Genomic DNA, 25,920 nt, shown 5'->3' on the forward strand with positions numbered 1-25,920 from the left:
TTTGTAACAGAACTACCAGTAAAGGAAGAGTTTTTAGGACGAAGAAGCGTTTTGACAATGCAGACGAGCCAAACACTGACGGCTGCGTAGCTAAAATGAGAGAGTAGTCAATGTCTGTCATCCCGTAATAAAATAAGCTTATACTAAGCTCACTTAACGTGTTTATACTCAGTATTATTGATATAAATCTATCGGCGATGTCTAGTGTTGAGAGATGAAACACAGCTACCTCTCGTCTTGCAGCCAGTGTGTTTCCAGCTGACATGCACATCACCGATACTTAACCTCCCAAGCTCGGATGCAAATTAATGCTTCAGGTAGCTTTTAAGAACTTCGTAACAATACAGCATGGTTCTGTTAGAATCATTTTAAAACGATACCGCTGGCTCCACGATACGAAATGCCGTTAGCTCGTAAGACATTTATACGTACAGAATACTCCGCAAGCCATTGTCAAGTGCGTGGTATAGGGTGCTTTTTACCAACAACAGCAACGCACTGCTACATTCTATTCGCGTATGAAGCAAGGGGAATACGGCTGACTATACTCCTGCAAGCGTGCTATCTCTCTACTATCATTTTCTCACGTTTCCGAAATACACGTTGTGGGCAGCACAACTGCTCCACAACCTGCCTGGAATACCGGTCATGTTAACTAATCCAACGGCGTTTCTCAATATCACATCCGCCATTCTTCCAAAGATTCCCACTTTTTAAGTTACCAGAGTACTTTCGTTAAAAAAAATTGTTTATTCGGACTCTAGCTGCCCAGATATTTAGTCAACTAAACTGTCGCTTAATATATTTACAAATATATTTATTGTGAAGTTTCAATATATCTCACTCTTTTTTAATTATACACTCATGTTACGAAAGTCATGGTATAGCGATATGCTGGAATAGCGATATGCACATGTACATATGGCGGTAGTATCGCGTACCCAGGGTATAAAAGGGCAGTGCATTGACTGAGCTGTCATTTGTACTCAGCCGGCTGGTGTGGCCGTGCGGTTCTAGGCGCTTCAGTCTGGAACCGCGTGACCGCTACGGTCGCAGGTTCGAACACTGTCTCGGGCATGGATGTGTGTGATGTCCTTAGGTTAGTTAGGTTTAAGTAGTTCTAAGTTCTAGGGGGGTGATGACCACAGATGTTAAGTCCCATAGTACTCAGAGCCATTTGAACCATTTGAACTCAGGTAATTCACCTGAAAAGATTCCCGACGGGATTATGGTCGCACGAGACGCAAGGGACATTCCATTTCGAAAATCGTTAAAGGGTACCGCGATATCCACAGTGTCAAGTGTGTACCGAGAATACCAGATTTCGGGGTTACCTCTCACCATAGACAACGCAGTGACCGAAGGCCTTCACTTTGTCCGCAGCTCGTGGTCGTGCGGTAGCGTTCTCGCTTCCCACGCCCGGGTTCCCGGGTTCGATTCCCGGCGGGGTCAGGGATTTTCCCTGCCTCGTGATGTCTGGGTGTTGTGTGCTGTCCTTAGGTTAGTTAGGTTTAAGTAGTTCTAAGTTCTAGGGGGACTGATGACCATAGATGTTAAGTCCCATAGTGCTCAGAGCCATTTGAACCATTTTTGCCTTCACTTAACGACCGAGAGCAGCAGCGTTTGCTAACATACAAGCAACACCGATTGAAATAACCGCAAAAATAATTGTGGCACGTCCGACGAACGTATCCGTTTGGACAGAGCGGCGAAATTTGGCGTTAATGCGACATGGCCTGCAGCTCCTCTCTCGGGCTCGTGACCATATATCCGTTGGACCGTCGACGACTGGAAAATCGTGGCCTGGTCAGATGAGTTTCGATGACAAGAGCTTATGTTCGGCTACTTGGAGAACATTTGCAGCCTTTCGTGGGGTTTATGTTCACAAGCAACAATGGAATTTTTATGGATGACAATGGACCATGTCACCAGGTCACATTTGATCGCGATTGGTTTGACGAACATTCCGGACGGTTTGAACGATTGATTTGTCCACCCAGATCGCCCGACATAAATCCCTTCGATGATTCGCGGGACTTAATCGAGAGGTCAGTTCGTGCTCAAAATCCCTCATTGGCAACAGTTTTGCAAGTATGTAGGGCTACAGAGGCAGTATGGCTTAATAATTCTGTAGGGGACTTCCAACGACTTCTTGAGTCCAGGCAATGTCGAGTTGCTGCACTACGCCGGGGGAAAAGGAGATCCGATACGATATTAGGTGGTGTCTAATGACTTTTGTCACTTCAGTGTATATTGCAATCCAAATGCCACAAACATGCTGCTTCTTATTTTTCATCCTGTGGTACAAAAGTCCTGTGCTCGGATATTAATAACTGACAAATCGTGTTTCATTCGTAGTAAGTTTTAGAGGGCTCATCGGTGGAGATAACTAATTTGGCGTTCTTTTACACTTTTGTATGGGCTGTAATGACATCTTTGCAGCTCGTCTCTGATCTTTCAATGGCTGCCGTCAGATTCACTTGATGAGAACCTCAAATACTTTTTAGCAGCACTCTAAAATAGGTCGTACAAGAGTATTGTCAGCAATTTCCTCTACAGATACACTGCAATATTCCAGAATCCTCTCAAGAAATATGTCTTCTATTCGTCTTACCTACTTCTAATTTCACGTGTTATTTCCACTTCATATATTATTATGATGATTATTATTATTATTCCTAGCTATTAATATGCAATGACGCCATCTAGAAGTTGTTTCTTTCGTTTGTGGGCAGTATCTTCTGTTCACCATTTGAAGAACCCCGGAATTCAATGAAGCTCAAATACAGTCTGAGTCATTATGCATTTTCTTAAAATCATGCAGCCTCATTCCCACGAGGTAGACGATACCATGGTAAGCGCACAATCAAAGAGCGCTGCTGATCCTATTTAATATAACGCTCATAAAACTGAGGCCATTAACGATCACTATTAAGCCGTTTCGTTTCTGCTGAATATTGGCAGGTTGGTGTATTGCATTCGGTTACATCAACTAAAAATTCTTTGTATCTGTAAGTCAATCTTTATACAGGATGGTTATGGGACGTCGGCTGTTCAGTATAAAATGCCAAACGTAAACGACTTCTGCCATCTAAATTTCCAGTTTTATTTTATTTGTGCAACCGGTTTTAGCTTTAAATTACGCCATCTTCAGGCCGCCTGAATGACGTGTAGGAAGAATCCCACCTCCTGCACATTCGAAGTAAGGGCCAGCATTCAGTCACAGCGGAGACCATGGACTGTAGGCTGGCTCCTACTTCGACTGTGCAGGACGTGAGATTCTTCCTACACGTCATTCAGGGGGCCTGAAGATGGCGTAATTGCACAAATACAATATAATTGGAAATTTAGACGGCAGAAGGTGTTTAGATTTGACATCTTACAATTTCTTCGAGCCGATCAGATATCTGTGTAGATACACCGTAAGACTGTATCTTGGTCATCAGTCGGCTGTGTGTTGTAAATTGGAACGCGTATCGGAAATCTAGCGAGTTGGAATCCAAACAGTTCACCTGCGTCTACAACTTGAAAGCTTTTTTGTGTTAAAATATGCAAGACAAGACAAGACAAAACAGAACGTGAACAGGAGAACAATACTGGGACGAAATTGAGTGAGAAATCTGTTGAGGGGTGACAAGATTCAAACGACGTCCTTTCGGGTGGGGGCTGAATGCTTCGCCGGAACGGATGATGGCCTGCGCTTCCTGCAGACAGGCCGCTATCGAACCGCGGCCCCTGACGTAAGAGGTATTAATACCCGGGTAGCGTGGGCGCACCGCCAGCCTGCCTGCCCGTCTCTCTCTGTGCTGCCTAGGCCACGCCAGGCGGCTAGGTGCTGTGCTGCACTGGACTGGACTGGACTGGACTGACCTAACATTCACAAAGCCGCCTGGAGGCCGCTCGCGGTACTCCTGGACATGATGGTTCATATCCCACCGATCGTACTAAGACAGGCAGGAAAACTTAGCCAGCATGTACCGAGCATTGTAGTGCATCGTTCAAAACCAAATTAAATTTTTCATGGGTTCCGTACAGTTCCATGTCGCGATAGTTACGATGGTGGGACAAAGGCCGATTTCTTTCCTTATTCTTTCCCAGTTCTGGTCAGTTTTTCGGCTCTAATAAGAGAAAAGGGAGGAAATGGTAAAGGTACACGGAGAACCGTCAGCCACACACTGTAAGATGACCAGCATAATATAGATGTGTATACGACGGGGCGTTTCGTTACTAATGTAGACATGTAGGAGGAATACGCGAGGTGCTTTTCGTTATTTCGAAGGCTGGTTTGATGCAGCTCTCCAAGCCAGTCTATCCTATGCAAGCCTCTTCACCTTAAATCAACTACTGCAGTCTACCATCCATTTGAGCCTGCTTACTCTCGTATTCATCCCTTTGTCTCCCTCTATGGTTTTTATCCCGTCCCACACACTTCCCTCCTACACCAAGCTATCGGTTTGTTGATGGCTCAGGTTGTGTCCCATCAACCGATTCTCTTTTTTAGTCATATTGTGCCATACATTTGTTTTTTCTCAAATTCGATTCGGCCTCATTACTTACTCGCTCAACTACATTTAATTGTTGCATGCATAGGGTCTTATAATAATAATAATAATAATAATAATAATAATACAGTATCGAGCCTAAAATACTGTATGCAAGAGCCTAACACTGCAAACGAAAAGCGACATGGAAAGCACACAGAAGGAAAGACGCAAAATTGACAGCAGGACTGATTACACTCTAGGAAAACCACGGAGAAATCATAGCAGCAGATACCAGAAAAAGAAGGTTGAAGTTCTACAGGCAGATCAGCTGCCAACAAGAGTCACCTACAAAATTCTGACATACACGCAACGGGTCTGGTCAACAGTATCCTGGACCACACAAGTCAACTTGACCTAGAAAAAGCACAGATCGATCCAATAGACACTTAAGGCAGAAACATGTTCAGAGACAAGATACCCAAGTGGAATGTGAGGCCAGAGGCTGAAGTCCCAAAGAAACAAGGGACAAAGTGGAGTGAAAATAGAGACTCCATGGAGAAAAAATGACGAAATCCTTAATCGACGCAGAATGCTTTCCGTGACCCAGGATCTCGACGCAAATAATAATAATAATAATAATAATAAACTGTAAGGCTGGGACGAGGAAACAAAAATAGTGGAATAAACTGTCTCGCATTTGCAGGTAACTTTGCTATATTTTCTGAAGACGTGACATTCGCTGTGCTACAAGTTAACCCTTTAGAAAAAAATAGCAATAGGATCGGCTCAAGAATTTCTGCAGGGAAAAAAAGTTAACCAACAGTAAAAATGGCAGCGAAATTTCTGAAAACTGATATTTGCCAAAAAATTTGTTAAAAAATTCAAATATCGTATGTAGATAAACCAAGAAAGTGGCCTGGAAAAACTTATAGTGTTTCAGGATACATAAAAAGGGAAGGGAATGTGATTTAATCAATAAAAAATGTCTTAAAACGCAAAAATGAGGCATTACAATACAATATTGTGCCCAGAATGTCTATATGTCCGCGAATGTCTAGAATTAAATTATAATTTAGATAAATTAGAAATAGTAGAAAGGCGAATCATCAGGCGCTTGTGATAGGCTGGAAATTACGAAGAAACTATGAAATTTATCGAAACATGAAAAACGTATTGCCTGTAATGAGAAAAAGAAGACGATTATTTTTTGGAAATTTATATTGATTGTTAAGATCGTAGTTTAACCAAAATGACTGTAACATATTCGTGGGATAACAACTGACAGAAAAGTGTTGAATACTGAAAGATTCCATGGTAAGAGAATGAGAAAAACTGATCTAGAATGGTCAGAAGACAGAAAGAAAAACAAAGCGAACGGACGGGGGAGTATTGGAAGAAAAGAAAAGAAAAGAACAACGAATGAGGATTTCTACATCATACTTACTTGACCTGGCCCATCCAAGAAGAGGAAGAGAGAGAGAGAGAGAGAGAGAGAGAGAGAGAGAGAGAGAGAAAATGTCAGTTGTGCAGACTGCATACTTACTATAAATTTACATTCGTAGTCAGTAGGAACGATCATTACAGTTTTACATTCCGTCTTTATCGAGGTCGCAGGAGACGGTTGTTCATAACCTTTCCGCTGGTATTCTTTATGCCGAGGAATATAACATAACATTCTTAACACAGGTACCTCTTGAAATCAGATACGGCCTCTTCTCCAGCATTATGTATAAAAGGCCTGAAATCAATCATGAAAGACTAAAATAATTTACAGTGAACAAATCGAAAAGAAAATAGTACAAAAGCAAAGTTTACAAGTACTGAGTATTATCAGTTTTTATTTGCGGCAGTGAGACATGGCATCTTAATGTGAAATCCATTAAAAGAAAGTGAGAATTCGCCAGTGAGCAACGCAGAGATGGATACTGGGGATTACCAGAAGGCACATGAAAACACAACAAAATAATGAGTGGACAGACTGAAGTGGACGATGTAATTATTATTGTGGTGGAAATTGGGGGTTGATGGGGCATATGGCCGTAGGAATGGATGGCAGACGGAAGTTCTTTGCTGGATTCTGTGAGGAAAGACGACCTAACGGAAAATTGGCAGGTAACATTAGAAACCACGCAGAACTACGTGGATGGAGGACTCGGAAAGGTCTTTATCCAACAGTGGATGTGGAGTGATTGGTGGTGACTGTATTCTTAGAAGCAACGCTGAGGTGGTGGATACTGGGTTTGATAGAACTGTGTTCGTATAAATTACATTTCACCGTGGAGCGACCTGTGTCGTGACGTCAGACGCTCCGCGGCGCACACAATGAAGGCGACAGGCGCTATGTGGACCGAGGTCACCTAATTGCCCTCATCTCCGTCTGTCCCACACGCTACTGGCCTTCCTGCCGCGGACGACGACTTAATTTTCCCGTCCTGAATACACTATGCTGCACGTTAACTTCAGAGACATCTTCTCTAGGCCGCCGCGAAACAGGCCTTCTGTTCATAGCGAAGCCAAAATCTGAGACACTGATACTGTCGTGCTGAAATGAGCCCATAATTTATACAGGGTGTTACAAAAAGGTAGGGCCAAACTTTCAGGAAACATTCCTCACACACAAAGAAAGAAAATATGTTATGTGGACATGTGTCCGGAAACGCTTACTTTCCATGTTAGAGCTCATTTTATTACTTCTCTTCAAATCACATTAATCATGGAATGGAAACACACAGCAACAGAGCGTACCAGCGTGACTTCAAACACTTTGTTACAGGAAATGTTCAAAATGTCCTCCGTTAGCGAGGATACATGCATCCACCCTCCGTCGCATGGAATCCCTGATGCGCTGATGCTGCCCTGGAGAATGGCGTATTGTATCACAGCCGTCCGCAATACGAGCACGAAGAGTCTCTACATTTGGTACCGGGGTTGCGTAGACAAGAACTTTCAAATGCCCCCATAAATGAAAGTCAAGAGGGTTGAGGTCAGGAGAGCGTGGAGGCCATGGAATTGGTCCGCCTCTACCAATCCATCGGTCACCGAATCTGTTGTTGAGAAGCGTACGAACACTTCGACTGAAATGTGCAGGAGCTCCATCGTGCATGAACCACATGTTGTGTCGTACTTGCAAGGGCACATGTTCTAGCAGCACAGGTAGAGTATCCTGTATGAAATCATGATAACGTGCTCCACTGAGCGTACGTGGACGAATCTAAAATGAGCTCTGACATGGAAATTAAGCGTTTCCGGACACATGTCCACATAACATCTTTTCTTTATTTGTGTGTGAGGAATGTTTCCTGAAAGTTTGGCCGTACCTTTTTGTAGCACCCTGTAGACAGATGAAGGAAGGAAGCCATTAAAGTTTTGATACATAATCCAATTTCGACAAACGGATATCTGCGGTAGGTTGTGAAGGTCCCATCATTGTCCACCAGTGAAACAGTCTTTTAGTGAGTTTAAAACACCTGGACGGTGTTTCTGAAGTTCGCTAAATGGACCCATTCCAAACGGCATAGCACACGGGAATTAGTAATGAATACCTTTGTTAACAAAATTCTACCTTATGAAATTCTCTTTTCCTTTATTTTTCCTTCATTGACACACGAGCTATCTTCGGAGGACTGATCATTTATTTTTACTGCATAGAAATATCGTAGAAGGATAGCACTCTCTCAAATTGTTCATAAAATCGGAGAGAAAACATGTCAGCCAAACTTGTGATGATATACTTTTAACTAGAGAGTGTGACACACGTTTACTATTACTCTGTATACAGTAGCATTGTCTTACGATACTTACGCTCGGAGAACTATTTATAGAAAAACAATAAAACAAATAGATTTGCCCAAAACAAATGCAGTGAATGTTCTTTGTTAACAGTACTACTACTAATGTACTTTTCATCTTGTCATCTGCAGCCGGCCAGAGTGGCCGAGCGGTTCTAGGCGATTCAGTCTGGAACCGCGCGACCGCTACGGTCGCAGGTCGAATCCTGCCTCGGGCATGGATGTGTGTGATGTCCTTAGGTTAGTTAGGTTTAGGTAGTTCTAAGTTCTAGAGCCATTTGAACCATTTGTCATCTGCAACAGTTGTAGGTTGGAAAGACTGCTTTCTGGATGACGACGGATTTGACTTATTTTCGTATGATATTTACGATTTTCTGCGTTTTCTTTGTGTTTACAAATTAATTAATATTTCATGACACGTAATTATCTTACTGTTAAGATTATAACAATTTTAAATCGAGATTACTATTTGTAGTGCCAAGCTTTTTTTGCGCCATTTGAAAGATTTCCGAGCATCTAAGTTATCGCTTGTATACCAGGTGCACTGTCTGGCTACTCGAGAAAAGCTGGTTGTGGGTAATTGGGGAGGTGCTTACTGCGCATCGTTTGGAATGCATTTTAGTTGCAGAACTTCTTGCTTGCAGTAAGTCGTGTTCTGTTGCAGAAAGATTCATTTCAAGCTCCGTTTTCATATGAGCGATCGATTTTTAAACTTCTGTGGCACTTGGTGTATATGTGTCAGACTTCAAATAAAAAGGTTCGGCTTTCAGTCCGAGTATTTGTTTCTATCCGTTACCGGCTTTTTCACCTCTGGCAGTGATTTTTTTTGGTGAAAAATGGCAAGCTGCACAAACGATTCGTGGACCACATTACATTGCACGTTACCCTGGAACTAGATGGGTAGTTCAGTTCGAAGGTAAAGGGCATACTACACACAAAAGGACAATGCATTAGCGTTCATACAACATTCGTGTTGAGGACAAGTTTGCTTAATTTTCTTCTATGGTCAGCTTCTACTGTAGCCTACTGCTAGTTCTGATAGAACTTAATCTCTCTATTCGTTGCGCGCTGATTTTGTGGTATTAAGTCATAAGTGATTGCTGAGTGTGATCTGTCACCCCGGAACGTTCTGAAAGGCTCGTTGTTGGGGCCATACAGAATGATATATAGGAGCTGAAGTCTTAACTGGTTAGTGTCAGACTGACCGTATTTATTAGTGGTGGTGTTTTTACGGTTACTTCCGTACCATGTTTTTAGTGGTCTATACGTTTCATGGTTTTTTTTAGTGCTGCAGAACGGTGTGACAACGACGCGAGCGTTTCTCCTGGAAGTATGCCGGCCACACGCCTGCCTTTTCCGGGTCGCTCATTTGCGGGTGTCTGCATTGTGTGCGGCACGCACGGACCCAGCGGCCCGCGGCTAGCGGCGCGTGTCGCTTTGTGTGCCAGCGCTGCGTGACCGGGAAGTACGCGCACACACACACACACGCACAGCTGTATACCAGCCCCTTCAGGGGTGAAGGCACAGCTGAACGGCCGGCTCGAGCTGTGCCAGCTCACCATTTATAGATTGCAGTCTACGAGCGCTCGCGATTGAATATTGAGCGTTGCAGCACAATGCAACAGCGCGCATACACAGCCGAGATCGGCGAAGAACGATTCTGTAGTAGTGCTCAACCCTGAGGTAGCACTTTCGAATACTGGCGTGTAAGAAATATCCATCGTTAGTATCTAACTGCCAGGAAGAGGATCGTTTACAGTAAACAGATACGCTCGTATCTGGCTCAGGCTAACGACACAGTTCAAAATAATGGCGAAACTGCTCCTCGTTTCTGTCATGCCTGGTTTGCACCGGAGTTAACAAAAGCGAATGAGAATTCTTTCTGGTGTAAACGGTACATGAGCGAGAGCAAACTGCATTACGCCTGTTCGCATTCGCTAGTTTTCTCTTGTATTCCGCTGGTTTTCTGGACAACCATTAAAGGAAGTGTGTGTCCTTTTCACTAGCAGCACAAGAAAGCTTTCATTTGCTGTCTTGTCTATTTTTGTTGTTGTCATGTGTCGCGTGAGCAATGGAGTGGTCCTGAGGGCATGAAATGCTGCTGACAAATGGTTCAAATGGCTATGAGCACTATGGGACTTAACATCTGAGGTCATCAGTCCCCTAGAACTTAGAACTACTTAAACATAACTAAACTAAGGACATCACACACATCCATGCCCGAGGCAGGATTCGAACCTGCGACCGTAGCGGTTCCAGACTGTACCGCCTAGAACCCTCGGCCACTCCGGCCGGCTGTTGCTGACAGACGAATATCGTAGGTGAGGAAACGATAAATTCGTTAAATGTTTGCATTAGGCTGGAACGGAGTGAATAATCACAAACTTTGTATTTCTCTTTATCACAAAGGAAAAGCACAAAAATTTCCTTTAAATTATACAAGTCTGCATATGTATTCTGCTGATTAAAATTAAAAATACACGAAAAACCTGATCAATTTTATTCACTGTCAGGACAACTGCTTGAGAATCAGTAAGACAATCAGCACATTTAAGTGAACAGCAGTGTGATTGGTGTATTGCACCAAAGATTTCAATATATTCACACCGTTGTTTGGAAGTATCTGATAAGACTTACACCGAGGTGACAAAAACTCATGGGATACCTATTAACGTCGTCTCGGACATCCCTTTGTCCGCCTAGTACAGCAACTCGGCGTAGCATGGGCTGAACAAGTCGCTTGTAAGTCCCTTGCGCAAATATTCCATAAATGCGAAAGTGTTGCTAGTGCAGGATTTTGTGCACAAACTGACCTCTCGATTATGTCCTCGTGATGACTGGGTGTTGTGTGATGTCCTTAGGTTACTTAGGTTTAAGTAGTTCTAAGTTCTAGGGGACTGATGACCACAGATGTTAAGTCCCATAGTGCTCAGAGCCATTTGAACCATTTTTGATTATGTCCCATAATTGTTCGAGGGCATTCATGTCGGACGATATAGATGGCCAATTCATTCGCTCGAATTATCCAGAATGTTGTTCAAACCACTCGCGAACAGCTGAGCCCTGGTGCCATGGCGCATTGTCATCCATAAAATTTCCATCACTGTCTGGGAACATGACATCCATGAATGGTTGCAAAAGATCTCCAAGTGGCCGAACATCCAGAGAACCCAGTCGGCACAGTCCGCACCATTAAAGGAGCCACCACCACCAACAGCTTACATAGTGCCTTGTTGACAACTTGGGTCCACGGCTCCGTCGGGTCTGCGCCGCACTCGAACCCTGCCGTCGCCCCTTGCCAACTGAAATCGCTGACCAGGCCACGATTTTCCAGTCGTCTGGGATCCAACCGGTATGGTCACGGGCCCAGGAGAGGCGCTGCAAGCGGTATCGTACTGTTACCAAATGCTCTCGCGTCGGCCACCTGCTGTCATAGCGCATTAACGCCAGATATCGCCACACTGCCCTAACGGATACTTTCGTCGTACATCTCACATTGATTTCTACGGTTATTTCACGGTTTGCAGTGACACCTCTATTCAAACGCCTCCGCTCTCGGTCGTTAAGGCCGATGGCCACTGCGATGTACGTGGTAAGAGCTAACGCCTGAAATTTGATATTCTCGGCATACTCCTGACATTGGAATGTTGAATTCCCTAACGACTACCGAAATGGAATGTTCCATGCGCCTACCTCAGACTACCATTTCGCGTTCAAAGTCTGATTTCCCGTCGTGCTGTCACAATCACGTCGCAAACGTTTTCGCATGAATGACGTGAGTACAATGACAGCTCCGCCATTGCACTGTCTTGTGTAACGATACTACCGCCGTTTGTATATGTGCATATAGCCATCCCATGACTTACGTCACCTCAATGTAGAATAACAATACAGGCGAATGGCGTAATTATGGAAACAGACTTCTTAATGAGTAAACCTGCAGTTATAATCAGCTTCTGATGATTTTTGAAATGAATGCACTGTAACTCTCGTAATATGATTCGCGAGTTTTTCCTCGTTAACGCTCATTTTAGCATCATCACTTCTCCTAATGTTACAACGAACGCTTCAGACACAAAAAATAAAATAACGATTTTGTAAATTATGTAGATAGTGGATGGAAAATTGGCCTTTGATCTCACGGCATATGCTGCATGACGTTAGTGTCGTTTCACCGCCAAACTGCACAACTTTATAGAAGGAGGCATCGCATTTAGGCCGTGGTACTGTGGTAATGATTGAAGCATCGCTTTTAGACCGTGGTACTGTGGTAGTAATAGACAATCGAGTAGAGCTAAGCACCTTAGAGGGCGCGCGTGCAAATATGGCTAACGCGGCAACAGCTTCCCGTGCTGAATACACCCGCACGTTCCCCGTTAATGTGCGTTACTGAGTTCACTTTCCAAGCTAACAGAAGCCAAGTCACTTTTCTACTGTCCGCAGCTCGTGGTCGTGCGGTAGCGTTCTCGCTTCCCACGCCCGGGTTCGATTCCCGGCGGGGTCAGGGATTTTCTCTGCCTCGTGATGACTGGGTGTTGTGCGATGTCCTTAGGTTAGTTAGGTTTAAGTAGTTCTAAGTTCTAGACGACTGATGACCATAGGTGTTAAGTCCCATAGTGCTCAGAGCCATTTGAACTTTTCTGTTCACCTTCACTGTTAGCTTCCCACCTTTCTGTTCTTTAAAACACGCATTTTGCACACACAAACGAACCCACATCGGAGACGAAACAGAGCAATTGTCACTCTCGGTTGTAGCAACCGGCAACTGACGCTTTCCAGTTATATGAAAACACTGAACAGAACACAAAGGGTGACCAAGACCACTGCTTTGTGCTATGCTGGCAGTCCTGTACGCAACTACTTGTCAACCACGTTATTTTTATCTAGAAACAGTACAAGAGTGACTCAACGCTTTGTATGAGAAAGGAGTCAGTACGATGGAATAAAGATTTACCAATTAGACAATGGAATAAGCCACCTACGCCACGTAACAATGAAATTGCTCTCTTATCAGTTATACATCACGTTACTCACAGTGATGCTTACAGAGGGCAGTCTATTCTATATTCAGGTGGAATCTTCTAAAAATTTAGTATTGTACTACAATGTTTGTGCGAGCGGATTCCTTTTTCTTTGTATCACTGTTATTAGTAATTAGGTTGAACAAACCAGTTTATTGCTACATTTTGTATTGTTCTAACCCACCCCAAATGTGTGTTGATATTCCGAAATCGTAACGCTTGCACACAAATCACAAAATAAACTTGAAAATATTTCCCACTGCAGCGTTAACAACCACCCAGTACGAAGTAGTACTGTAGACCAAATAAAATGGCCGTTTACGGCGAGAAATCTTTAGGCCAAAACACTAAAACTATTGCAAAACGCGAGTACTCACAAATTTTTCAAGCTTCTAAGTGCTTTATCGATATTCCGTTTCTCCAATCGTTTATTCTTGCATGCAATTCCATGGAATTCGTTCTCACCAGGCCAATGAGTACACACTAGTACGCAAGATCGACCAGAGATAGATTAGTTTGGCTTGCGTACGATTTTTACCACAGTCGTTTTGACAGGACGCTCAATCTGCTTGCAAGAATTTAAAATTTACTTGTGATCTAAAAGGTTACTGCAGAGAACGTATTTCAGCAACATCATATTTGTATAATATTAATATAATTCACATCAGTGATACTTTAGAATCTTTGGTTATAGTGTAGCACAATCACGAAATGGAAATAAACAAACAACATTTTTTTAGCGAAGTAGTAGAAAATAAAAATTTCATTTTCTTCGAAGGGAAGTTCATAACATTTTTGTAAATGCCGCATACTCAGGAAACATCGATCTTCCTATGGTAAATTGTACAAATCAGAGTCATTGCGTCTTCCACAGGAACTCTGAACTGCTGCTTCTCCTCGACTTTGTACAGCTAGGTCATAATGAAAGTAACCAGTAACGAATAACAAATAACGAATACTTGGTAACAGCTGTGTTATTTCTGAATACCAACATATTCGTGAATATGTAGCTGTTGTTTTCATAAACACCAACATGGTGTTTAATTTCCTAAAATTCGCATGTTATCAGTTGTGACAGAATGGTGTAATTGTATATTAGAGCGGCTTCTACGAACAGAAAATAGTTATCTGGAACTCTCAACGGACCATTATCGGGTTAACGACCGAGGTAGGTAGCGGCGAGAAGCCATTTTGCCGCGTCCTTTGTCCCTGTGAGACGCTGCGGTCAGGTGGCCACAGCACGCAGGCCCCAGCTGTGAGCTGCGCTATATATACTTGGTGCTGGCAACGAGCCAGGGACGAGCTTTCACAACATAACAAATGTCACGGCAGCGAACACCAATCCTTGACTGGGAAGATGTCGAAAACGGAATAAAAACTGCTGCAGCTTCAGAATGTGTACATTCTATACGCTGCACAGCAGGGGAAAGTAATAAAACAGTAGCACGGCTTCAACATAAATTTCTCTCTTGACATCTTCCATTCAGTATGGTTTATAACTTGTAACAACCGTAAAATATGAGGCTGCTGTTGCAAGTGTTCCCTTAATTAAATTTCTCTGCAGAGACCTCACTGGTATTGATAGTTCACGAATATCTCTTGTAATAGATTTCTTTGGTTTATCTGAGACCAGGCTGTCGACGTTTACCATTCGGCTGAGGCCTCCCCGTACTCTCCCCTTTACAAATAAAATCTATGCTTCCAAACCGATGACTCCATCTTCTGATATAACTACAAGGGGAGTCACTACAGAATTCAGTTCTAAACGCAATTTTATCTTAACTACAAATACACTCTTTGCAAACTACAAAACAAAGTTTTCTGTTTGGGAGCTACTATCTTTGCAACGAGTGCATACAAGGAGCTGCTTCAGAAAACGAATTAACTTGACATCTAACAGGTATAGTTTATAATTAAAACTTCAACGTCTTTTTCTGGAACTATCGGCAGTTGTGCGATGTTGGCTTTTTACTTTCTACTCGACAGTAAATGATAACATTAAGGAAATAATTTCCCTGTATACGAGGCCTGGAATGAAGCTCGTTTTCTGCGATCACATATATGCTCATACTATGCATGTCTTCTGGGTTATTTTGATTACGTTGTGTCAAGGGGAAATTCATTTTGTTGTCATTTGACACAACGCAGATACTATATACGTTATTACTATGTCTGCTGTGCTGACGAGAATTCTTACAAGGGCAATCCACGATGTTGGGATTACGGATTTACTTCAAACTTTGTTCACCTTTAGTAGGCCATTGAAACAACATAATGTGCAAGTAGTAAGGTTCACTACTCTGGCAATTCCGAGAAAATCACAAGAGCAGTTTTACGCGTCTGTTACGTAAGCGATGTATCTGTGCGTAGCTACCAGACGCTAGCGTTAGTGGTGTCATGTGATTAGCGTTCGAGTTTCGGAAGAAGAACGATTGTAAGACGACGGTCCGACTCCCGCTCTAATCTTCATTTTTGTATTATAAGTGTAAATTCTGTGATGTTAAAAAAATTGCACCGACACTATTCGCTCTTGCTACATTAGGAACGTCTCACGGCTACGCAGGTTAACTGTAAAGTGGGAACTCCTTTTCGTCTGCAGCTCGAAACGTCGAGGTACAAAGTAGTTGCGGGTTACCTTACCTGACTGCATGTATAAGGGATTTCGCAAATCACGAAAGGGATATTTTTCAGAGAAACTGCATTCGCTTCTTCATTTACTTGTCGATAGTTATCAATATGTTTGTTCTAATAATTAAATTTAATTAAGAATAGTAGGTATCCAAATAGCATGAAATTCACTAAAACTTCGTGTAAATATGTTTTTTTTTAAAGAAAAATGTAGATTTAAAGTTAAATTTGGGCGGGAGTCGAACCGTCGCTTCATCCATATTCGTCTTTCGACGCTCGAACGCTAACCACTTAATCACCATGAACTCCAACGTTCGGCAACTACCCAAACATACATCGGTTACATAATAAACGCATAAAACCTCTCTCGCGATTTTCTCGGAACTGCCAGAGTAGTGCACCTTACTGCTTGCACATGATGTTTTAATGGCCTGCTAAAGGTCTATAAAGTTTGATGTAAATTTGTGATCCCAACATCGTGGCCTCCCCTTGTTCGTGCTGTACGCAGGAGAATAGCGTCACCAGAAAAACGGTAACACACGTGCGAGAGACACCAACACGTACTACCACTGAATATGCCTCAATAAATTAAGGCGATGCACTTCTGGCAAAACGAAAATTGCACGTATTTGGTAGCAAATAAATAGAAGTAGCCCAAAAATCATCGATAGTACGTATAATAAGTTGTTTCTTAATTAAGTTTTCGATTTTTTTATCCAGTTGGAAATGGGACTTGGTTTCGATGTGATTCACGAAAGTTGACTGTTCTGGCCGTGTGATTAGTGTTCCGGCAGCAGATATGCAACTCACGGCCTGCTTTGTGTTGAAACAATATAGGTGCTCTGTTAGGGATGGCGTTCGCGGGGCGGACCCTGTGGACACGGCTTGTACAAGTTTGGCACGCATCCCGCTGCACAGTGGGCCGGCAGAAGCCACAAGGGGGGCAGGCGAAGAGCGGAGCTATTCCTGTGCGCGCCCAAACAAATGGGGCAGGTGTGTGCTATTCGCAGAGGATCCGCGAACGTCAGGGCTGAGGACGCACTAGCGTGTTGCGCAACTGGGGCAGAAAAAGACGGCAGCCGCCTGCCTCCCCAAGGTCACGCGTGTGCCGACCTCTGCCCAGGGGAGTAATGTCAGCACCGCCAACAACAGTATCGCGCCCCCTTGTACTCGAGCTACCTCGTCTCAGTCGACAACTCGGGGCAATGAATCTACTGCAGCGCCCCAAGCGTATTATTCATGTACTGAGATTCGCTTGTGGCATGTTTATACGTCAACATTGCTAACTGCGCTTACTTGTTACAATAGTAAAAGTGAGCGCCGCCGTTCTTACAGGGGATCGGAATGTAGGAAAGGCATTAAAGAACTAACAGTGAAAGCAGAATTTATTAATCACGAAAGCAATATTCATAGTGGATGTTCTTCACAAAGCTCGCATGATAAATTCTCCACATTGCTGGGAACTGAGACAATGGGAAAACTTTCGTCCAAGCATTAAATCAAATGGTAATGAAACAGGAAAATTTCTTATAAAACAACAAAGCTATGGGGTTTGGTTATTCCTGCTGGCATGGTTATCCCTGACTGACTGTCACATACAATGAAGTGAAATGCTGTCATGAAGCTCTGTTGGTACTAGAAAGAACTCCTGAGAATGAGATGTGCAGAGGTCTGGGACAGTTCATGATGGCCGCCTCTCTACAGTTATCTTCGCTCTTTTAGGGTTCAGACCTGCAGACCTTGCTAGTCAATCTGTGTTGTAAATATCTCCACACCTGAGAGATTCACCCTAGATCAATTTGATATGGATGGGTATTACCTTCCATCTGGACAGACAATGATTTAATTGCCCATCTGAAAATTCACACTGTCATTACAATATCTCATTCATGTATTGAGCATTAACAAACCAACAAAGCTCTGAAGCAAGCTAGATACCCCCATACAACATGATACTCCACACACTAGGACTCTGCCACCCTAAACTCTTCTCTTTCCATGATGCTCCAATGATTGTCTTAGGTTCAAATTTTTCTCCAGACTAATCTACACCAAGAACCATTGTGTAAAATGGGGGTTTGGTCTACGAAGATCACATTTGTGCTGTCATTCATTCCTTGTACAATCATGACTCTGCTGCTTTCACAGTGAACTTACTCATGTTTGCACTGCTATGAGCACACTATGCTGGGCATATGATACAAGGACTGAATGCTGTGAGCTTCCGATGCACAGCTGATTCGGAAACAGCGACTTCAGAGGTGTAAGCTCTACACAAATTTGTCTTATCATTGCTTAGCTTTGTCTTGGAGTTAAGCCACGCATATGTCCTCTTTAAAAGTGATTTCTCTCAGTCTGCCTCATATGGCCCTCCGACAAGAGCTTACTTTGCCTCCAAAATGTCAAAAAAACCTTGGAATGACACTGACTGAGACTCATCAATAGCTGCAGACACCGCAATCTTCTAGGTGTGTTGCAAAGCTTCTGAGGATTCTACCCTATCTGAAAAAGTATCCAGATACCAGTCAGGGCACATTAATGTGGGGTACGTGCACCCTTCGCCCGTATTCCGGCTTGACCTCTGCTGGTGACACTTTTGGTGAGGTGTCAAATTCTGTGGAGGAACAACAGCCCGTTCTTCCTTAATAACTGAAACCAAGGACTGTGGCGATGTTGGATACTGGAGTCTGGAAGCAAAGTTGATATTCTAACTCTCCCAAACGTACCCCAGTCGGTTCATGTCGGGAATTAGGGCGAGCCAGTCCACTTCACAAATGTTATTGTCAACAACCCATTTTATCATGTATATTGCTTTACCTCAGGGTGCATTGTCATCTCCAAACTGTTCGTCTACTGTACACAGAACACACTGCTCTAAAATGTGTTCATATACTTCCACATCCCAAGTTTTCTCAAGCGCAATATGAGGACCAAATCCTAAGAGTGGAAAATGCCCCATACCATAACACCACCACTTCCATACTTCACTGTTGGCGCTGCATGTGATGGCAGGTAAAGTTCTCCAGGCATTTGTCAAACTAAAATCCTTACATCGGATTGCCACAGGGTAGAAGTGTGATTCATCACTACAAATCACTAGTTTACCATCATCCACTGCCCAGTACTATTGATCTTTACACCACCTGACACACTGCTTAGCATGGGCTACACAAATGTTTGACTTATGAGGAGGTGCTTGACCATTATTTCACATTATTTTTATCTCCCTACCCACAGTTACTGTGCTAGCTGGGCTGCTGGTAGTACTCTGGAACTTGCGAATGATTCCTTCTGGTGATTCCATGCAATATTTCTTAACCACCATCTGCAATGGTCGACAGTCTCTGGCCATCAGTGCGCGAGATGTGCCTGGTCTCAGTTTGGCTGTTGTCCCTCGTGTTTCCAGTTCACAATCACATCACCAACAGATGTCTTGACTAGCTTTACAGGGGGTGAAATGTGATTATTGGAATTGTTTCACAGGTGACACCCAATGATTAGCTCACTTTTGAAGTCAATGAGCTCTCCTGACTGACCTATTCTGCCGTTATTACTTCTCTACTGACAACATGGTTTTCCCCATATCTTTTTATACTTGTGGCTCCACCTCTTGTGTGATCTAGTGATTACTTCTGCATTACATAGTGTTGTGCCAATACTTTTGAGTAAAATTTTTACATCCTGGTAAACATGGCCCATATGGGGTCTCTGTGTTACCTTGTAAACGATACACAAGATGATGAGATCTTAAGGGTGTAACACACAGTTGTATTGTGTCTTTGAACAACACAAGTATACATAGTGCATGGTATGTGTTTTGTTCTAGGCATCATGTTGAGCACCTTGGCGAGCTACCTCCTGGGCAGCCAGTCGTCCGAGCAGGCGGCTGTAGCACCCGATGTCCGGCTGCGTGCCATTGAGACTGATGATGACTGGCTGCTAGTCGAAACTGCAGGTAAGGCAATCAACTATTTCTACGGCAATACGATATCTCACATCACAGCAATAAAGCAAGACAATTTTTATTTAAGATTTTTGTTGTGCAGGCCCCTTTGTTATATGAGCATCTTGGCTGCCAAGACCCTCCCACAATGCTATGGTGCTAGACCCTCTGAGTGAAATGATATACACTGAAGGAAAAAAATCTTAACACAAAAAAATAAATCGTATAGAATAATGAAATTCCAGGGATACATTTTTTTTGGTAACATATGTAAGTTATTAACACTGCAAGATCAAGGGGAAATGTAAGCACGAGATAAGCCATTGCAATTGTGAAATGCTGGTGCATTAATAAATGGTGTGACCACCAGAAATGTTGAATGACTGCAAGCATTGTGTGGTACAATTGCCAGATGTCAGTTTGTGGAATGGAGTTCCATGTCTGTTGCACTTGGTCAGTCAATACAGGGGTGATTAATGCTGGTTTTGAATGACGCTGGAATTGTTGGACGATGTCCCATGTGTGCTCAACGGGAAACAATCTGGTGATCTAGGATGGGAAACAATCTGGTGATCTAGCAGGCCAAGGCAACACGTCGACACACTAGAGCATGTCAGGTTACAACGGCAGTATGTGGGTGAGCATTATGCTGTTGGAAAACACCCCCTGGAATGCTGTAGAGTGCAACGGGTTGAATCACCAGACTGATGTACAAAATTGCAGTCAGGGTGCATGGGATGATCATGAAGAGTGTTCCTTCTGCCATACAAAATCACACAACCAACAACTACTCCAGGTGTAGGTCCAGTGTGTCTGCCACACATACAGGTTGATTGCAGGCCCTTAACTAGCCTCTATCTGACCAACATACAGCCATTCATTACTGGCACCAAGGCAGTACCATCTTTCATCAGGAAACCCAACAGACCGCCACCCTGCGCTCCAATGAGCTCTCACTTGACATAACTGAAGTTGCAAATGGTGATGTTTTGGATCAGTGGGATGCATGCTACAAGGTGTCTGGCTCGGAGCTGTCCTTGAGGTAACAGATTTGTAACAGTTCATTATATTGTGCCAACTGCTGTTCACAGTTGCTTCCTCTTTTGACAGAGATTTGTATTTGTGAGAAATGATGAAATGCACCATGGTTTGAAGTCCATGGTTACCTGCGCGTCTCCAGATATCTGTCAGTTCAAAAGCTGGAGGAAGATAAGGGCATACATCTCCATTTGGACCACACCTTCCAAAGCACTGTGGTTTTTGAAAGACAACTTGAAGAAAGCTTACATAAAGAATTTATCCTTCTCGGAAGCAAAGAGTACCGCATTACACATATGACAGTTTGACTGAGAAACCTGGCCATTAGAACTTCTGGAATATTTTCCTAATGTGTGAGGGAGAGGCATAAAACAATTTTTCTCTGCTCCACTAACATAAGGGATGACATCCCTATCCGTCGCATGCAGAATAGGGAAAAATATTGTGACCAAGTGTGTTCAGTGTTCTTGAGAGGGAATGGTAGGTCAGATAACATTTCAGTGTCATATGTATGTTGAAAGGCAGCTGTTGACAAGCAGAAATAGAAGGATATACTACAAGCAACAGACATGAGCTACATTTAACGCTGTGGTGCACATGTCCACTGCAGTGAACAGCTATTAACATCACTTCTTTGGCGTTTTCAGACTGTCCTGAAGCTGCAAATGAACATAATCCACTCCAGTGGACACACTCTGGTGCTTTGCACTGAGTGCATTCACAACTCAGGATTTATTAAAAATGCCAAACAAGTGACCATTCACAGCTGTCCACTGCAGTGGGAATGTGCATCACAGGGTGCAGAATGGACACTTAAGAATTCTCAGAATGACTTCCCACAGCAAGGACAACAATGACATCTTTAGGAATTATACGGCAGCTGCATCACATATAATGTTACCTGTGGTGAGACATGAATATCAGGATCATTGACCACAAAAAACAGTATCACTGAACAGTAGCATGGACAAGCTGGAAATGGGCTACGTATGATATGACACTAAGTATACTGACTTCTACTTATGATGTAATGGAGACTACAGTTGGCCAAGCTGTTGTAAATTCGGTCATACCATCTCCAGTAAGACCATGCAATCTTCATATCAACAACTTTCTGTTTCAGAAAAGCTTTACATTACTGATGGATATTAGTCAATGTCTCTTAGCATTATGTTCATAAGTTTAGGAATATTCAAAATCCATAAAATAACATGTGGTGATTATGTGTCACAAAAAAGTACCCTGGCAACAATGAAGTGAGTGATATTGTTACTGATAATGAGAATCTGGCCATGGGCCAAGGATGGCATTCAACCTGTGTTGGTGTTCCTGTATTAGTGGCATAACAGAACATTCACACAAACTGTGGGGTTCTCATGTGAAAATACAAATTTCTTCCCCAAGTTGTGGATTAGGTCGTTCTGTGTGGCATAAGATAATGGGTGCCCCTGAAGGTCAACAACAGTCCTTAGTAGCTACTGTGAATCAGATGGCCATCTAGACAAATGATGTCCTCAAGAAGCACATACTCATCAGCCCAGTCCTATGTGGTCGGGCGCTTTTGCCCTTCAAATGAAAGACAGGTTCATATGCACCATTAGAAAGGCATTCTTATTGCTGTAGGATGTCTTCCCTACAACCTGCAGCCATCAAGGAAACCACAGAAAGTACGTACATTCAGTGGTGTACATGCTTCAAACTTGATATCAATCATGACGAACATTGAAGCTGCCACAGTGGTTACTTTCCACTTACTGGAAAGGATGAAACATGTCGGGGGGGGGGGGGGGCACACCAGACAAGACTGCTGGAATTCTTTTTCAGAATGAACTGCGACTCATCTTTCTTTCCAATCATCATTCTGAACCTACTAATGATTGACTATATATTGCATTTACCATGCTACACACTGTCTTGGCATAAGGACAACACATTGGCCAGGTCGCTGATTATATGAAGAAACCTTTTGATGTCGCAATAATACAGTGACAGGATGCTCTGCCCTGCCCTGTCATACCCCCTCCTGACGCTGCCGCGAAATCATGAAGTAGTTGCTGTTGTGATTATGGTCTTCAGTGTGCAGACTGGTTTAATGCAGTTCTCAATGCTAGTCTACCCTGTGCTAGCCTTTTATGACTGCATAACTGCAACCTACATCCACTTTTAACATGGTTATTCCAGTCAAGTGTCTCCCTCCCTCTACAATTTCTATCCTCTTCTCTTCCCTTCATTTCCAGATTGGCAATTCCTTCATGCCTCTCGTGTCTGCTATTATCTCTGCCCTTGTTTTAGTCAAGTTCTGCCATCCATTTCATTTTTCCTCATTACCTCTTCACAAATTCTTTAGCATGACATTTCAAAAGCTCCTGTTCTCTTCTTGTCTGAACTGTTTATCATCCACATTTCACGTTCATACAAGGTTACACTCCAGACAAATACCTCCAGAAAAGACTCACTAACACTTAAATTTATATTCAATACAGCCTGCTCAAAATAACTTGTCAGCTAGTACTTCACATCTTGGAACTTGTTCCACAACTCACAGCTCTGAAGGTCTAACATGAATTGTCTGCCATCACCACTGCACTGCAAGAAAGCACGAGTTCACTTGCAATTTTCATACAGTGCTGTGTGCAGTCTTGATCTGCCATCAGGCACTTCCAGCAGTGCTTTCACCTGCTTGGCACTCACTACTCTCTTCCTTTCGCCAAACTGTATCGGAGGAAGGGAGGCCTGGCAGCTGACACACAATTTGGTAATGCTGTAGCACCACGCAACACACATCAAATATGAGCTAGTTACGATAAAAGTTTATCTTTCCTTCATCGATTGTTTCCATCTTCCAGGATTATGCTCCACGTCTAATTCACAGCCTGCCTTGCACTGACTGTGGTCGGCCTCTAATCTGACAATGAACCCTCCGCTCTTAACTTCACCCACACGTGGTTATCATGCCACCCTACTTCACAGTGCCAAATGCACTCGACAGTCACAAGTACTATACGATTGTTCCAGTCACATTAGCAATGTTGTACGGAAGTGTGATGTATGTATAAGAGGAGCTGAGATGAATGGGAAATCGTTCGAGTGGTGATACAGTTTGCAGATGGGGGAAATCCACTGACATAAGTGACTTTGGTAAAAGCTAAATTCTTTTGGGTCTGCACCTAGAATTGAACATCTCAGAAATGGTGAAGCTGGTCGCCTGCTACTGACACGAGTGTCTATGGAAATTAGTTAAAGGATGGTGAAACCACGAATAGGTGACAAGGTGTTTGACATCCCTGCCTCATCACAGAGTGTGAAGATTAGAGGCTTGCCCAACCTGTAAAGCAGGATCGTACGCAATCTGTAGCAGATCTGAAAACAGAGTGCAATGCTGGTGCAGGCACAAGTTTTTCAAAGCACATTGTCAACTGTGGTTGCAGTGGGCACCAGATGATCATTGAGACTGGATGGTGCATCAGTGAAAATGTGTTGCCTTGTCAGATGAATCGTGTTTGTCACACCAGGTTAATGGATGTGTCCAGATATGCCAGCATTCAACTGAATGGCTGCTTGAAACATGCGCCATACCATGGACATGACTAGTGGGTGGGGACATTCACCGGGCTCGTGGGACTTGCAGTAGTAATGAAAGTCACCTTGACAGTTGTGGACCAAGATGACAGCCTGCATCTCTTTGTGCTGGATTTCTTCCCTGATGGTAATGCCAACTTCTAGCAGGATGACTATCCATGTCACAAGGCCATTATTGTGGCACAGTGGTTGGAGGAAGACAATGAACTCTCGATGTCTTGGCCACCAAATTCACAATTTAAACCCAATGGCACAGATCTGAGATGCCGTCTGGCATCAGTTCTGCGCCCAAAAACCACCAGCCCATAATTTACGGGAATTGTGTGACCTGTGCGTAGACATCTTGTGCCACAATACCACTGGAAACCTATGAAGGACTTGTCGAATTCTGGCCACACAGAATAGCTTGTGTATTGCATTCCATTGGTAAACCAACACGCTATTAAGCAGGAGGTAATAATATTTTGGCATATCACTTGTATATTATTGAATTGTCCTTTCTGAAAGTATATGTATATAACTTAGATGGCAGCATGGTCCAGCATTGAGAGACAGGAGTGAGGTGAGCAGCTGAGTCAGTACCACAGTCAGCCCTGGCGGCAGACTGCACACACACTTGCCTCCAGGACCGAATGTGGCAGTGCCCGGCCAAATCCCCTGTAGCCCATATTTTCATGTTTGCAGGTGCCACAGACACCTCTATGTCCACCTCCGCCACCTCGCCGCCGCTGTCGCTGGTACTGCGGCCGTCCGGCACACCGACGCCCACGGCAGCACGATCGCGGTCCCTGTCGCGTGCCTCCTCTGCGTCGTCGCTGCCCTGCGAGGACTCGTGGTTTGTGACACCGCCGCCATGCTTCACGTCAGCAGGACCCGTGCACATGGAGACATCACCATTGGAGGACCTGCTCATCGAGCACCCCAGCATGTCCGTGTACCAGCGCTCTTGGCCGGCACGTGCCCCCACCACCGTCCCGCCACCAGCCGCTCCCGCGCCTGCCCCCCGGCGTTCCGAGTCACTGCCCCCACCGTCGCCATCGCCTGCGCCACGCACGCCATCACTGTCGCCATCACCTCCCCCAACACCTGCAGTGGCACGCCGTCCCCGTGACCACCACTCACCCCCGCCGCCACTCCAGCCGCCGCTGTGCAGCCACTGCCCAGGCGACACAATGTGTACGCGCTGCAGCACCGCCAGCAGCAGCAGCTGCTTACGCTCAGGTCCAGTCAGAAGGTGAGTCAACTTCCTGTATGTGCCTATACCTCAGTTCTTTTGTTTTATTTTGGCAGTTCATTTATACAAAATTCACAGGGAATTCTAGTTTCATTTAGACTTTCTCTCTCTCTCTCTCTCTCTCTCTCTCTCTCTCTCTCTCTCTCTCTCTCACACACACACACACACACAAAAGGTGGAAGACTGAGGAGATGAGAAGAGCAAG

The 25,920-nt window shown here is 43.8% G+C and overlaps 1 protein-coding gene across 1 annotated transcript in view; it reads left to right on the forward strand.

The window, feature by feature from the left end:
• Nucleotides 1–25,920, forward strand: part of LOC124612520 (tumor protein p53-inducible nuclear protein 2) — a 74,175-nt gene that overhangs the window by 36,559 nt on the left and 11,696 nt on the right. Inside the window, 3 exon segments of the mRNA XM_047140779.1 lie at nt 19,748–19,876; nt 25,166–25,640; nt 25,643–25,715. Coding sequence (XP_046996735.1) covers nt 19,753–19,876; nt 25,166–25,640; nt 25,643–25,715 — 672 coding nt within the window. The 5' untranslated portion in view covers nt 19,748–19,752.

Source organism: Schistocerca americana, chromosome 4 (genome assembly GCF_021461395.2).
Source record: "Schistocerca americana isolate TAMUIC-IGC-003095 chromosome 4, iqSchAmer2.1, whole genome shotgun sequence".
In the NCBI taxonomy this organism is placed as follows: Eukaryota; Metazoa; Arthropoda; class Insecta; order Orthoptera; family Acrididae; genus Schistocerca; species Schistocerca americana.